Here is a 16,447-nt window from a genome sequence, read left to right as displayed (position 1 = left end):
CCCTTTATACCCAAATATATAGCACCAGAACATTTCTTTAACACTGATGGCATTTTTCTCTCCTCTGGTCCAGCTGATGAACAGCAAAGTTATAATCAGACGATTGGGAACTGACAAGCACAAAGCATGTATACATGATTTCTGTCTCCCCAGTGATTTGCTGTTCTTAGCAGCTAGAAGCTTGGCCGTTTAAGAAATACATTTTCCCTCAAAGGCAGCACCACTCTCCTTTCTGAATGACACAGTATCTCTTCTCCATTGGCTGTCTTTATATCGAGCCATTCCCACCTCCTATTTCCTATCCGTGTTGTCAGTTCTCCATGGAATAAACATTAGGCTATCAGATACATAGCAGCATAGTTTACAGTTTTAAGAAGATAAAAAAATCTTTGTCTAAAAAAAAAAAAATCTTTGTCTAAAGTGAAGTTCAACAAGTACTTGTGGTAAAGTGTGGCAAATATTCTGTTGGGCTCCATATTAAAGAAAAGAAAGAAAGAAAGTGAAGTTGTTCAGTCCTGTCTGACTCTTTGTGACCCCATGGATGGTAGCCTATCAGGCTCCTCTGTCCATGGAATTTTCTAGGCAAGAGCACTGGAGTGGGTTTCCATTTCCTTCTCCAGAGGATCTTCCCAACCCAGGGACTGAACTCAGGTCTCCTGCATTGCAGGCAAACGCTTTACCATCTGAGCTACCCATATTAGGCAAATACAAAAAGAGAGGGGGATGGACTCATTTTTTAATAAGACTTGAGAAATAGAGTTCACTCGTTATGATTATATTTACTATTCATAATGAAAACTACCACTTTCCAAACTTACTCTTTGGCAGGAACTATGCTAAGTGCTTTATAGCGATTACCTCATCTAATCATCAAAATCATGGTACCTATGAAGGAGGTCCTATAATTATCTGTATTGGTTACATCAGGAAACAGAAACTTAGGGACTTAGAATAATATGATAAAGATGAAATATATAATGAATGACAGAGCCAACATTCAAATCCAGACTGACTCCAAAATATATATTATGCAGGTAGACTCTATACAGGTCTTCTCATTTCTCTTCATTCTACCTTATCACCCCAATCCATCCCCAGATGAAGTATTTTTCCTGGAAAACAGCAACGGGAATAGGGGCACTGTTAAGGCAGAGGTAGAAGAGGTCCTGCTCTGTAGCTGGACTGCCAACACCATGGTCTTATCTCCTGATGAGAAGTGGAGAGGAGATAATAAATCCATATGTGGTGTTTGGCCTGGGCAGCTCCTTGCCTTCTTTAAGCACGGCCTTTGTGAGTTAGTTTTTGTTGTGTGTTTTTTTTTTTTTTCTTATACTACCAGTTTACTTTGCCCCTAAGTTAAAATCATCCCATTTCGTATGCATTTTCCATTTGTTGACTTTCATTTTCATTTTTTCCACTAGTATAGAGATCATTTACTTTAGGACCAACTAATTCAGGGTAGCCATTATTATCATCATTTTCCAGATGGGCTCAGAGAACGTACATGCCAATCCCCAGGTGAAATTCAGTTCCAGCCAGAAAGGAATTAGAACTTCAACCTAGGAGTCCTGCCTCCAAAGGTGGCCCTATAAAGCAAGTATGAGTGAATGCTACACATTCAGCAGCCTCTTGGTACTTTTCCCTGCCTTGTAAGAAATATATCCAAAGCCACTTTGGTAAATTCCCCCCACAATTCTGCCCTGATTCCTTAGTCTCCCATCTCAGTGAATGGCACCACCATTCAGGTGTATATGCCAGACACACACGTTTTCTCTCTCCTTCACTCACACTGCCATTGTCCTAGATCCACCCTATGACCAAGTCCTACCTGTTTAATGCCCAAAGTATCAAATTTGTCATCGTCTTTCTATATCTATCCAAACAACCACTCTGTCTCCTCTGCATTACTGGGGGTGTCCCCTAAGTTCTCTCCACCTTTTCTTCTCATCCCCTTTCACTTCATTGTCATACCAGTGCTGGGGAAGCCAGCAGCATGTTTTCATAACACAAATTCAATCAGGCTTTAAATGTCATGTCATCCTTTGGATGAAACTACTTCGATGTCTTCCCAAGGTGCTTAGATAAATACCAAAGCCTTGAACACGGTTGACAAGGTTCAGTATGACCTGTCCTTACTGTATCTCCCACTTCATCCCTTCATTCTGCACTGCAGTCCTACCGTCATTTCCCCATGTCCTCAAACACTGCACAGCCCTTCACAAGAGCAGTTTCCTGCCTCTGGGTCCGTCATAAATCTCCCACCTCCCAAATAGTGTTAATATCCACACAGTCTTCAGACCTCGGCTCAGGTGCCACTTTCTCAGAGTCCATTTCCCTGGCTTCTGTCACATACTCTCACAAAACCACTGTAGCCTTTATGACTTATCACTGCTTCAATTTAACATTTATTCATGGCATTATTTGATCAATTTCTGTCTTCATTTCCAGGCAATACCTCTTTCCACTCAACCTTTCTGTACTTAGACACTATGCCTGGCACATGGCTGGCTCAGAATACATGTTTGTTGAAAGCTGAATGCTTTCAACACATGCTTCCTTCCCACTTGCAGTCATACTTACCATTTGTCTGGATCTTTAGGCTGTAGATTTTTGTCTGAATGCCCTCTGGATACAGAGTGAAGCTACACTCATACTTCCCGGTGATCGAGGAGGAAACGTTCCTCAAGTACAGAGTCCACTCAAACACATTCCCAGGAGGTTCTCTGAAAGCCACCAGTGACCTACAGGGACTCTTGCTACCACAGTAGAAGCCATATTGGGGATGATAAACTGCCAGCAAGTCCACCTTATCAGTGACCTTGGACCACTGCATCTGTACCAACAAGCCTTTCTTCTGTGCTTGGCAGGTCAGGTTGACATCAGAGCCAGGCAAAGCGTAAATGTGTTCTTCTGCACCGAATGTTTCTTCCACTACTCCTGAAAAGGAAGGGTGTGAGTCATCAGTTTGCATGATTCACGGAGAGGGACTCTTTGGTGAAAGACCTTGGTTTCCCTGGTGAACTACGGGAGCAGCTGGAACTTTCTTTCCTGACTGCCTTAGCATTTGGAGGGAACTTGGACCAGATTCAGAGAGAGAAGCATAAAACTCAAACACAAATGGAAGACATTTGCTTAAAGACCCTAGAGGAAATTAGTAAATTTTGAATATCTCTTGGTCTATTGGTCTGTCCAAAACACAACTTAAGGTCTCTGAATACCTGTGAAAAAAATTAAGCTTATTTAAAGATTGAAGCCCGCTAGTAAATTTATTATGACAGCTATTCCTGCAATGAATATAACTGGCTTTTTTGTTTATGAGTTAACAGCACATAACATACAATAACACCAAATATTATTTTCTGAAGGTGAAAAGTAACTAATGAGCATACAACAATTAAAAAATACATGTTTACAGGTGGCTTTTACATATAGGTTATCTTGTTTAATTCTCCACACACATCAAAGCGTAATGCTGTTAACACTATTCATCAAAGAGGAAACCAAGGCACAGATAAATTAAGTGATTTACTTACAGTCACACTTCAGTGAAAGAACATGAATTCGGCTGTCTAGGGTCTGTGCTCTTTCTATAACCTTCAGGACCTCCAAACTCCCTTCCAAATTGGTTGAGAAGAGTAAGAAATTTGACATTCAATATAAGAGAGTCAAAAGGGCCATCATTTCCCTATAGTTAAGATTTCTGAGGTAAAAAGGGGAAAAACAGTGGTAGAGGTTTCCACTAAAAATAAACCATTGAGCAGCATCATCTATAATCAACACTGAGTTACTAGACATGAAAGATTCCCTCTCATCAGTTCTTTGACCAAATGGTACAAGACACTTCAGATATGCTAAGCCTTTGACATGCCTTCCATAGTGTAGGTCTCAGTTTTAGAATTAACATGGAATACTGCTTCAGGAATGATATATTATTGTGACAAGTACCACTGAACCTCACAAAGGAAAAAGATAAAAAGATGACAAGCAACTGAGAAAAAACCAGGCTCTCAGAGGTACTTGACAAATGGGAATTACTACACTTTTATGGATGCAGAAGTTTGGGTAGGCAGAGGTTAGTGTGGTTTAATGTAGCTGCCCGTGAGCTCGGCTTTGCCTAATAATACACCTCTTATCCTATCTAAAGCATTATATTCCAATGTCTCCTTTGATTTATAAATCCTCTTTAAAATCTTTGTAGCTGTATCTGAAAAGCACAGTTAATTCTTAAGACACTCAGGCTCACAGTAATACCCTCATGTTATGGATTGCAGAATGGATCTTTCTTCCTGCTATTTTAAACAGGCCCTTTAGGCGCTGGTCCCCGCTGTCACAAGGAGTCTACTTTGTCTTCCAGATCCATACCTATACATGCCTCATTAAAATTCAGCATATGTTCAACTCCCAAAGATCTGAGTATTTGGAGGAGAAATGCTTGCTAAATCCAAAAGAGAAAGTATTTGAGAGAGAGAACAAGTTGAGCAAGAAGCTCTGAGCCTTGATGGCATTGTGATTTTTTTCTTTTTCTTTTTTTTTAGTATTCCGGAGTTTTTCTGACAACCACTTGGACAACATTTCATTTTCAAGAAGCATAGTTTTCCAGTTACTCCAGAGACCCTCTTAGGAAGGAAATGGGTGAAAATGTCTCAGAGCAGTGGCACACACCACCCATTCCTTTCTTGTTTTTAGTGCTCATTTGTAATCATTTCTAGATCCTTGCATCTCTCTGAGAGCTGCCACTTAAGTACATAACTGAAAACTTTAGTAACAATCTGCCTTTGGTGATCAATTCCAGCAGTAGTCACAAAGCATTTTCAATGAACAGAGGCCCCGTTCCCTCCCTAAAGCAGCCAGTGTGACAAGAAAGGACAACCAGAAGCCTTACCCCTGACCAAATGCATCTGGATGATGGAATAGACAGCACAGTATGCCCATTTTTTCTCCATGGTCTCCTGAAGGCCTCACACCAGCATTTTCATAATGATCACGGAAGTCAATAGACACCTTTAACTAAGAAAACTCCAGCCACCCTATTCGTGCTGAAAAACCCCACACCCACCACACGCCTGTGTCTGTTTATCACTTGGCAAGACCCCAGGAAATGAAACGTCAACAGGAAAGTAATGTGGTTCACAGCTAAGTATAACCTTCAACAGAACAATGTTGAAATTGTTCTCTGAAGTCTTGTGCATCACCTTCGTTAAAAGCATTTTCAGTATCCAAAGATTCTCTCCTTCAGGATCTCTGTGTCAGTCAAACTGCTTCTAAAATCCAAACAAAGGAAATCATGCAGAGCAGTTCATAATGCGCTTTTCATGCATTTCTTTGCAAGAGCACAAAGTCATTTAACAAATGTGAGCTCACTGTCTTTCATAATAGTCTTTCTGTTCAATTTTAAAATATGTTTTCTTTCCAGAATTACTTCAGGGTGAAAGGACAAAGAATTAACACATTTAATTTTAATAAAATCTGAAAAGTAACAGAGGTCGGCTCCTACTAGGAAATGGAATTTTAACATCTCCTTTCATTCAGGGAAACCCACATTCCCTGAAGGTGTAGAAGTGAAGGCTCCTTTTCCACTCCATCCAGATTAGGCTGGTGGTCAGGGAGGAAAGTCTCTCACCATGAGGGCAGGAGGTCTGCTTTGATGATAACAGAAAAGCATGTCTGTGCTTCAGCAAACACCATACAGAAACAGAGAAAACAATCAGAGTCTAAAGGCCGAGTATCTCCCACCTCAGCTGGCTCCCAGGCCTGTTAACATCCACCCACTAACTTCCATTTACAGAGGACGGAGACTAGATTTCAGGGAAATGACTCCTTGGTAAAGATGTCTGGTTATTCACAGAAGGACATGATGACTGTTCTCTGCCAGATACAACTGTACTGGGTTTCTAGCTTGGGGTGAAATAGGATGTCTTTACCTTCCAACATTCAGAAATGTTAGGCTGGAATTACAGAATAAGTTTAATGAACCTAGAATAAAAATAAATATATACCATCTTATGAACAATTGGTGAAATATTCTGTGACCCTAATCTGATTACTGAAATATAGGAAACACCCAGCAAGCCTAAAGACAAATGAGGGGGCTGAATTGTGTTCTTAAGATGGTTTCTCTTTTGAGGTCAGGTGGAGATAATTCTGACCAGGTTGTCATCAAGTATCATATTATGCATGTACTGATCTGTCCCACACAAGGATTTAGGGGGATATGGATGATGCTAAGATATAAAGCATCACTCCTACCATTCAGGAATTACCTGGGAGAAGAGATTTTTCACATGATGAAATAGGGCTACTGTCTTCCTGGACGTCCAAGCTACCCTCTACAGCACCACTACAAACATTTGCTATGACAACTGTCGTACTTACTTATTACTACTCAGCCAATGATGTTTCCTGCAAAGGCCAGACAATAGTAACTGATTTCCTAGTCCAGGACTCCCAGACTTTTTTCTTACTCTCCACTCTCAACTCCTCAGTAAGTCTCAGGTCCCTGGAGTTGTTGGGTCAAGTGGGGCTGACAGGTATTTTCAGGGAGGGATAGGGAGTTCAAAGTCTTTGAATGAAAGGCAGGAAGAAATATCACTGATCTTGATGCCTTCATCTCTGCCCCTTTTCTCCTAGAAATTCCAGTGAATCACAGTGATGGAGTATAGTAGCAAAAACAGGCCAGAAGATACAGTACGAAGACCCTGATCTATAGGTTAGTGTCCCTATTAAACTGAGACACATTACAAGCCTGGGGAGGGATTTCAGCTACCTACTCTACTTTTCATATTAAGAGAAATCTACCTAACTGGATGCCAATAAGAATCTAAATTTATTGAATTCTCTAAGAAAAATATCCTCCCCTTAAAGTTTCTAGAGGTCTCCTATCTCTTAATGTTGTAAAGTGAAGGAACTGTTCAAAAAAAAAAAAAAATCCCTCAGATTCAGAAAAAGGGGAATTCTCACTTATTTTCCAGAGCTACAGACTCACTTTTACTGAAATCTTTGCCTCTCACTGGGGTTGGGATGCCCAGGGTCCCCATATAGTGGCTACAGGGCAAAGCTCCCTCCTGGGTGTTGTTTTATCCTTCTGTGGCCCAGAGTCAACAGATTGGACAGGTTTTTCTTTGAGACTCAACCAGGCTCTAAGAGAAGAAAAATTTCGGACGCCCACAGAACATTAACTGTGCACACCTGGCATCCTGCAGCTGCCAGCCCCGCACCGGCCCCGCACCAGCCCCTCCATGGCTGTTTGCATGCAGCAGGTGGCAGCAACGCCCCGCAGACCAACACTGCTAGCCCGGTGATGGGAACTGCCCCCACCCTGCTTTTCAATCCCAGGAATATTTTCTAAAGGCCCTTTCAGCATAAGGATAGGCATTCTCTCCACTTAAAAATAACTCTTCTGTGAAGTCATGTCAATCTCTTCTATTATCGTCCCTGCTCACAAATCCCCACTGCAGTGTTTCTTCTGCCTTAGATTTGGGTCTGCTGCATATACAGAGAAAACAGAAGCAGCCAGTTTTACACACAAAAGGAAATCTTGAACTTCTTGAACTTCAGAGGCAGATTCAGTTATTGACAGAGAGAAGTGGGGGCACCCATTATTTCTGCTAGAGGCAAGCCATAATTTTGTGTTTTGGACAAAGTTTTTAAATGCTCCGTCTAAACACTAACCCTCAACGAGATAAGGACATTTTCAGAAATAGGAAGCTGAGCAAAAGGTAATCTTACTCTTGTGGTTTTCACTGAGGTTAACTCAAAATATGACTGATTAGTCTTAGATTTCATCCTTTAACTACTTACATAAAAAAACAGGAATGTGGAGTGTTCCACTGTTGTACATTTCTTTACCAAAATGCTTAGAAAACATTCTAGTTAATGTTTCAGTTCATCAAAAAAACATATATTTAGTGCCAACTCTTAAGGGATTACTACTGAAGAGGCATAGTTCTAGGTGATTTAAAAATACAGATGATAAAATGCAGCCCACGTCTTTAAGACAACTAATCATTTTGCTGGGGAGAAAACTTCCACATGCACCAAAGAAGTCAAGTAACATAAAGCACAGAAGTGAATGAGGAGGTGGCACAGGTCTTTAGAAAAGGCGGTGATCTCTTAGAGATCAGTGGGCTAGGAACGTATCAAGTGTGAATATTAGCTTGGCTTTATACTGTAGAAGTGATGTGGGGGAAAGCATGAGGTAAGTCATTCCAGAGAGAGAGAACAGGAAGAGCCAATACTTGGGAATATTGAATTTCAAGGTCAATGCAGTGAGTTAGCTGTTATCATGAAGCAAAGGCTTTCTTGGGGCTGTTGAGGCAAAGTCATGGCTAGGATGAGTTTAAGTTCTGGAGAGCTTTGAATTCTAGGTTATAGATTTTTTTCTTCATGTCAGAGAGTTACTGGATTTTCAACAAAAGAGTATTGTACTTAAGAGCAACATTTTAGTAGGATAAATCAGGTGAATTAGTAGGTAGACATGTGTAGACTGAAAAAAAGAAGGCAAGAAAAAGAAGCAGGAGATCTCTTAGGAATTTTGTACTTCCTTAGGCATCTGAGGATGAGCGCCTTCCTCGCAGTTGCCTTACTTCAGTGTGATGGGGGTGTGGAGATTACAAAGAAAGAGGAGGTAAGGCTTGGTATCCAATTGCACATGGAATCAAATCTCCTCTGAATTTTCTTTTGTTTTTTCCTCTGAATTTTCATGCACCCAAATACAAAGAAAGAAAACCCACCTACAGTTGGATTCCTGCTGGAAGAATGGGTCCTGCTCCCTCGCCCTCCCCAGGAGTAATCATCAAGGGATCACTGGACTTCCAACTGGAAGTGAACCAATTAGGTACAGGTAGTGGCCCTGCCTCCATGAGAATGAAGGTCTTCCTTTTGGTTTTCACTCAAATTTTTTGAATCTTGAGAATTATCATCTAATAGAAGAGAAAGAATTTCATGAGAATTTTCACACAACAATCTGTTTTATCACCATCATTTCCATCATGCTCAATCCATCTGTTGAGGGCTGGTTTTAATGTAATCCATTTTTCTAATGACGACTGCTCATTACAAGAAAACACTTTAAAAGGATAAAAATAAATCAATAAAAATCAGTTGGCATTCTAAGCACCCAAAGAGAAGTGAAGTACTTATATTTTGTCTTATATTCTTCTAGACATTCACATAAATATGTATATATGAAGAAAATGGATGCTGTCTGTGCCCTTTACCACATGCGCTCTAACCTGTGCTTTTTTACATCATACTATATTGCAGACATAGATATATGTTATACAAGAAAAATAAACTTATTCCTTTTAAAATAGTTGCATAATATATTATTCTACAGAAGTCCAGAAAACTGTTTTTAAGTAAAAATATTTTTCATTTTGGGAAACAGAATTACAAAATTCACTTGAATAATTATAATAAGTAATCTTTGGATATTTCTTTTCAGTGGCAAGTTGAAATAAAGAGAGGGAGAGAGAAAGAGAGAGAGAGAGAGAGAAATAGTTCCTGATTTTTCCAAAGCCCTGGGAAGCTAATGATTCAATAACTCAAAATTTTGACTTTTGCAGAGGTACACTCGAAAAACCATGAACATTTCTAGGGTTAAGTTGGCATAAACAGAATTAGAGCAAATATTTTAAATTCTACATTCTATCTGGTTTCAAAGCAATGAAATTTATTTCAAATGTCTCTTCACATTCAATGGAGAAATTTTAAAACACCTTGAAAAATTGAGAAGTGTTCAATTGATCTTGGAGCTTAAAAAAAAAAAAAAAACAACCATGGAACAAAATCACACTCCCTGATCCTTTTGTTGTTGTTCAGTCGCTCAGTAACATCCAGCTCTTTGCAACCCCGTGGACCGCAGCATGCTAGGCTTCCCGGTCCTTCACCATCTCTTGGAGTTTGCCCAAACTCATGTCCATTGAGTTGGTGATGCCATCCAACCATCTCATCCTCTGTCATCCCCTTCTCCTCTTGCCTACAATCTTTTCTAGCATCAGGGTCTTTTTCAGTGAGTCAGCTCTTGTAGACTGCTGAAAACAAACTCTTAGAGCCAAATTACCTTTTTACAAACTACAGATTCATATAGAGATACTGTGCTACTACACTCTGTGAAAACAACAGGCTAGGGAAAGTTGGCCAAGCACTGGATCTGACGTTTGTCAGTAATTCCCCTCTAATTTGCTTTAATTGAAGCTCCACGTTTGAGAGTAAGTGAGAAAGGTAAAGAGAGAAAAAGAAACCATGTCAGTTTTTTTTTCTTTTTCTTCCTTCCTTCTCTCTTTGTTGTAATGAACCTAATGCAAAGTTAATTAAATAACGCTATCAGGAAATAGGAGATGTGATTAATAGATTTCTAGGGTAACTGAGAGCTAAATCAATTTTTTTTTCTTTTTCCCCTGGAGGAGGAAGGATTGTAAGGAGGAGAGGAAATGGTCAAAGAGAAAGTCCTCATTGCTGAACATCTTTTTAAAAGGCATTGCTTCTCATTTCTGGATCAATAAAAACCTTGTAATGAGCATTATTTCATTTTATTTGGTGACTCAGGTTCTTACAGAGACCAGGGATATTGCTCTAAACCTCAGACCCCAGAGTGGAACAAAAGAACATAGAGGATAGTTGTGAATAAAAACATACTCCCCATTTCCAGAAAAGTCTGACTTTTCAAAGATTTGTCTTTTGTGGAAGGGTCAAAAATAGAGGCACAAATGTGTTTGCACACAAAACATGAATATTTTTTTGCCAAGATCTAGAGAATGTTGGAGCTAGAAGCAATTGTATGATTACCTAGTATAGACAGAACATTTCATCTTACAGATAGAAAAAAATTGAGGCACAAAAGATTGTCTTGCCCAAGGTCAAAAATTTTTTATAAAGAATTCTATACTACTTGCTATACTGAGTTGCTTTAGTTGTGTCTGATTCTTTGTGACCCTATGAACTGTAGCCTGCCAGCCTCCTCTGTCCATGGGATTCTTCAGGCAAGAATACTGGAGCGGATTGTTATTTCCTCCTGCAGGGGATCTTTCCAACCCAGGGATCACACCTGCATCTCTTAGGTCTGGTGCATTGGTAGGCGGGTTCTTCCTGGGTGTTATCTCAACACCATTAAAAAATTTAGTTTTATGTTTTCAACAGTTGAAAACAACCATTCTTCAAGTTAATATGCAAATTGCCTTCAGTATCTTGACAATGAAGCAACAATCTAGAAAACATGGTTTTTAAAAAATTCCTATGACATTTTTCTCTACTAACCTGCAGTTATATGTTACAGAGGAAGCAACAGTGAGTGATTTATATGTATATATTTGTATATACTGCTACTGCTACTGCTAAGTCACTTCAGTTGTGTCCGACTCTGTGCGACCCCATAGATGGCAGCCCACCAGGTTCCCCCGTCTCTGGGATTCTCCAGGCAAGAACACCGGAGTGGGTTGCCATTTCCTTCTCCAATGCGTGAAAGTGAAAAGTGAAAGGGAAGTCGCTCAGTCGTATCCAACTTTTAGCGACCCCATGGACTGCAGCCTACCAGGCTCCTTCGTTCATAGGATTTTCCAGGCAAGAGTACTGGAGTGGGGTGCATGTATATTTATATAGTCATACTCAACATATATAAACACATGTATATATACTTGTTGAAAAGTTTCTTTTTGTGCATTTGCTTGCTTGCTTTTTAAGTTAATTTCCTGGAGGAATTCTGACTATTTCTTTGGGTGAAACCAGGCATGCTATATTTTAATGGAAGTTATTGAATTAACCTCACCCTGGTGTTTATAACTCAGCATCAGTTTTATCCTATTTTCACTGTTCTTTAGTCATTTATCTTTTTTCCCCTCTGGTTTTGCTCAGAGAAGGCATCATAGGTCTCTTATTTACAATTCCAAGCAATTCTTTTTCTCTTTCCAGTCTCCCCTTTATCCCCAGTACCCACAGTTAGAGCTGAGTGGGGAACCCAGCACCTGCCTGGGAAGGCACTTCTCTGGGAGCATGAGATGTTGGTGTAAACAAAACGACAAAGAAAATGCTGCGTGTGGAGAGTCTTCTGAAGCAAGCTGAAAATCCTCAAGGCTTTTTTTTTTCCCCTAAAACAAAATCATGTTTTGTCATTTTTGAGAATGTTAGAAAAGCTTCTTTCCCCCTAAAAGAGAATCATGGCTCATTGCTTCTGAGAAAGTTAGAGTCTACTTGGAATTAGAAGTATTTGTATCAATTTCACACTCTAAGCACAGTTATAGAACCAAGAAACCTCTGAAGAATCAGCTCCCTTATTTTAAAAACAAGGACTCTGGCATCCGGGGAAGGGAAATGATGAACATGAAGTCACAAGAGATATTTATACTGTAAATATTGAACTCAAGGGTTTGGCTTTACCTTGGGCTACTTTATTTTCTCCACAGAAGGAAGGATCAATCATATCACAGATGTTTCTATGTATGAGGCCAGGAGTGAAGGAGAACAGAAGCAGGCTGAAATGTGGGTGCTCGGTTGTCAACCAAATTCAGTCCCCAACAAAGCAACTCACCCCCTGCCATATCAGCCTCACAGCACACATATCTCAGATGTGTGCCTTTGTGACAGAAAACTGCTCAGAGACTCTGAGAGATACTTGAGAGAGATGCAGAACTCAACTGTCAGCTCTGTGAATGTCCAAGGTCCTTTCCGCATGCACCCTAGGTCAGACACACAGCAGCTCACCAAGGCTCCCCACCACCAACTCCACACCCCCTCTCTCACCACAGTCCTGCACACTCTTTCCTTTCTGTTCCTCAGGCTCTCCATGTTCACTGAGCCCCAGGGTATTTGTACTTGCCATTTTCTCTGCTTTGAACACCCTTCCATGAGATCCTTACATGACTGGATTTCTGGGGCTGTTCAAGTGCCCTTTCCTCCTTGAGGCCTTCCTGACCTCTGTGACTAAGCCTCCCCCACCTCCTCCCACTGTGGGTCTCTGCCACCCCCAAAGTTGTATTTCCTTTGTCATGCCCATCACTGTAAGTTAAGTCTCTGACTTTCTTACTGGTATAATACACCGTCACTTTGCATTAGTATGTGAAAGCTCTGTGAGTACAGGAACTCTGTGCCTTGTCAAACGTCCTTTCTCTCCACCTTTGACCTCCAGCTGTTGTGTAGGCAACCAGCAGCTACCATCTGCAGCCTGAAGGCACCCTTCCCCAGCCGCCCTGAACACCTCTTACTTTCTGACTTGGGCATCTCTGGGGAAGAGATGCAGGGTCTCATCCCCTCTGACACATGCGCAATGTTAAAAGTAGCAGGAGTTAATGCCCCATGGCAGGGGGCGGGGGACACGACCAGGGCGAGCAGGAGCTGCTGCATAAATCCCTCCTCTTCTGACGCTCATATGGGTGCTTCTCACATGAGAATGTTCTACCCGACTCTTCAGAAGGCAGCCAGAGGGACGCAGACACATTTATCCACCATGTTAGTTGTTTAATAATACGCCCTTGAACTGCCTTTTCCTTCTTTACAATACTTATTTCAGTCCCCAATTCCTGTTCCAGAGAATGTCATCCTCAGGTAACTAAAAAGGCCCCAATCTCAGTTGTGCTTTTGGAGACAAAGTCTGTCTCCCTACTCCCTGCTCTTTCTTCAGCCCCCATGGAAACTATACAAATGCTTCTAGGTAGGTGAAACTCTCTTGACTAAGAAACACCATTTCCCATCACTGAGAACAATATTGCATATTCATCTCACAATGTGCACAAAACTGAAACGAGCTAGTAAAGGTGTCCTAAAAATAAGATACAGCCTTCACTCTGATTACCGTCTCATCAAATATTGGGCTCCAGCTCTGTCTGGCACTAGGGTTGATCCACAGAACAAAGATATAGAACCTTTTCTCTTCCCTGATGTGTCTTCAGCTTTACCATGGAGAGTGGTGACTACCGTAAGGACCCCCACCAGATCTACCACCAGTTATGACCTTTAAGTTCCCTGTGAAGTCTATTAGACTAAGGAAATTAGCAGTTCATAAAAGAGCTGACAATATATACCTTGATGAAGTAAATATAAATTTAAAAACATTTCATGGCTGACTTGCCAAATGCTCAGATCAACTATAGAAAACACATAAATCCTTGTCACATGCATCACGGAATTCAACAGCAGCACATAAGATTAAAATAAGGGTGAGAAACTTACCTCTACCAATGACAAAATTCTTTCTCCGATTTTGTTGTTGTTCAATCACCAAGTCATGTCCTACTCTTCACAACCCCACGGATTGCCGCACACCAGGCTTCCCTGTCTGTCACCATCTCACGGAAGTTTGGCCAAGTTCATGCCCATAGCTTCTCTGAAAGACAGAGTTAAATGATATAAAGCTGTAACTATGAGCAAATCAATGTAAAATCTAGATCTCTTACATATAGGCACATGATATTTTAGAAACATCAGAAAAGCTATAATGTGACTTGTGCTGTCACTAGTGGCTTAGCAATTCATTGAAGCTATAGCTCCCTGGGAAGTGCACCACCCCAGAGTTGATCACCTAACCTTTTCCCAGCAGAAAACAGAAGGCACACTCAAAAGTGATAATTGAATAGAGTTTAATCTAGAGTTTATTTATAAAGGTGCGGTAGGGTATAGGGGAAACAACAAGGGATGGCAGAGTTCTCAGAACTAGCAACACTGAGAAGCAACTTTCTTTCTCAGGACTGAAGGAAAACAGAAGAGCATCACCGGAGTGTGTCTGTAGGGAGAGGAGCTCCTGACAGGAAATGCGTCCTCAGTGTGGAAGTGCAGCCATGCCAGGGCAACCTCTCAGGTAGGGACCTGGGGATATACATATGTCAACCTTACTCTTTTCCCTCCATCTTGTCAAGTGAGGCTTCCCTGGTGGCTTAGACAGTAAAGAATCTGCCTGCAGTGCAGGAAATCTGAGTTTGATCCCTGGGTTGGAAAGATCCCCTGGAGAAGGGAATGGCAATCCACTCCAGTGTCTTGCCCAGAAAATCCCATGGACAGAGGAGCCTGGCAGGCTACAGTTCCTGAGTCAAAAAGAGTCAGACACAAGAGCAACTAAGTACATTTTGTCAAGTAGTTTTGACAAATATAGAATTTCTTTCATCAGATAGAGGGAAGAAGGAGAATGAAGAAGAGATATTTATGTGTACCCATTGGCTGGACCAGAGGTCAAGGGAGCTCATTTACATATCCACATAGCTTAGGTTACCAGGACTATGAGTATGATGGATCCAGAGGGACACACAGATAACACCCAGCACAGAAGCTGAACAGTGCTCAGGTATTGTAATAGGAGAAGCTGCAAGCTTTCTTTACTAGTCCATTTGGACGAGGATAGAGCTTTATAGGGAGTGCCTAGTCTACTGGCAAGGAGGTACCTCAGAACCACCCACAGCGTGATGGATGAAAGTCAGGTGAGGATGTTTTTTCGCCCTTGAGAAGGGCTTGAGAAGATGTCACTCACTTTAGCCTTCTGCGATGAGGTGTGCTCTGTCACAGGGAGGAGCTCCCCCCCATTGGCACTGCCTTCAAGAGGATCCCAGATTTCATGGAAGAAAGCAATGGAAATCAGGAGAGTGTCACTGTGTTCTGTGTATAGAGTGACTAAGACATTCTTCTGAGACTCTAACCATGATAGAATAGCATCTAGTTCTTGTTTTTAAAGACAAGTGAAGAATCAACACCCTTCAGATTCATCACTTCTGTCACCTCCATGTACGTCAAGAGTGTGCCTTGGGGACATCAAGTGTTACCATTTAAAAGACCTTTTTTCCATGAGGTCTTAACATTCTAGGTAGGATCAAGTTCCCCTGAGAGCTTGAGAGTGAGCATAGGCATCAATATGAAATTCTTGTTTAGGAAGACCTTTGTATTTTTCCAATGGATTCTTTACCTTTATAACATGGAAATGAAGCCTGAATATGGGGCAGGAAAATACTCCCATGATCTAATAGGATGTCACAGTGAAAATGAATACTTGAGAATGAGCAAAATAACTAGAAACTGACTGGTTTTAACGTGGGAGGCAGGGCCCAGTCACAAACTGTAAACTAAGACTTTTCTCTCATGAATATCTATCGAGACATTCTATACCGCCATCTGCAGTCATGCATTCCTGGGTCCGGATGTGGTGTCATGGCCACTAAATTCACTGGATAGAGATTTTGGAGACTATGGGTTTTAAAAATATAATTTGTTATGTAGAGGTTAAAGGTATAACATGTTGTATTAGGTTTCTGGGGCTGCTATCACAAATTACCAGCAATGTGGTGGCTTTGAACAACAGAATTTTATTCTGCAACAGTTCTGGGGACAAGAAGTCCCAAACCGAGGTGTCAGTAGGGCTGCCCCACCACCCAAAGCTCTAGGGAACAACCTGTTCTGTGGCTCCTGAGCCTCTGGGCTCTGTCGGCATCACTCCACTGTGATGCCTCAGCCTTCACAGGGCCTCCTCCTCACTGCCCTC

General features: G+C 41.2%; 1 protein-coding gene and 1 non-coding gene across 4 annotated transcripts in view; one reads left to right on the top strand and one right to left on the bottom strand.

Moving 5' to 3' along the window:
• Positions 1–5,050, bottom strand: part of CD96 (CD96 molecule) — a 99,060-nt gene extending 94,010 nt beyond the window's left edge. The window contains exons 1-2 of one of the 2 annotated variants that reach the window (XM_027965703.3): positions 4,883–5,050; positions 2,581–2,937 (exon numbers count right to left, since the gene is read on the bottom strand). In XM_027965703.3, the coding sequence (XP_027821504.2) occupies positions 2,581–2,937; positions 4,883–4,943 (418 nt within the window). In that variant the 5' untranslated portion in view covers positions 4,944–5,050. 2 annotated transcript variants of the gene reach the window in all.
• Positions 1–9,308, top strand: part of LOC114108634 (uncharacterized) — a 32,687-nt gene extending 23,379 nt beyond the window's left edge. Inside the window, exons 3-4 of one of the 2 annotated variants that reach the window (XR_006055995.2) lie at positions 4,536–6,706; positions 8,545–9,308. This is a non-coding gene — a transcript (uncharacterized LOC114108634). Of the gene's footprint in view, positions 1–4,535 lie in introns of both variants that reach the window. The other variant, XR_009601142.1, reaches the window with a different exon arrangement.
• Positions 9,309–16,447: the final 7,139 nt, after the last annotated feature.

This window comes from Ovis aries, chromosome 1, assembly GCF_016772045.2.
Source record: "Ovis aries strain OAR_USU_Benz2616 breed Rambouillet chromosome 1, ARS-UI_Ramb_v3.0, whole genome shotgun sequence".
NCBI lineage: Eukaryota > Metazoa > Chordata > Mammalia > Artiodactyla > Bovidae > Ovis > Ovis aries.
Note: the sequence above shows the minus strand (reverse complement) of the source record. Positions and strands in the feature narration are given on the sequence as shown.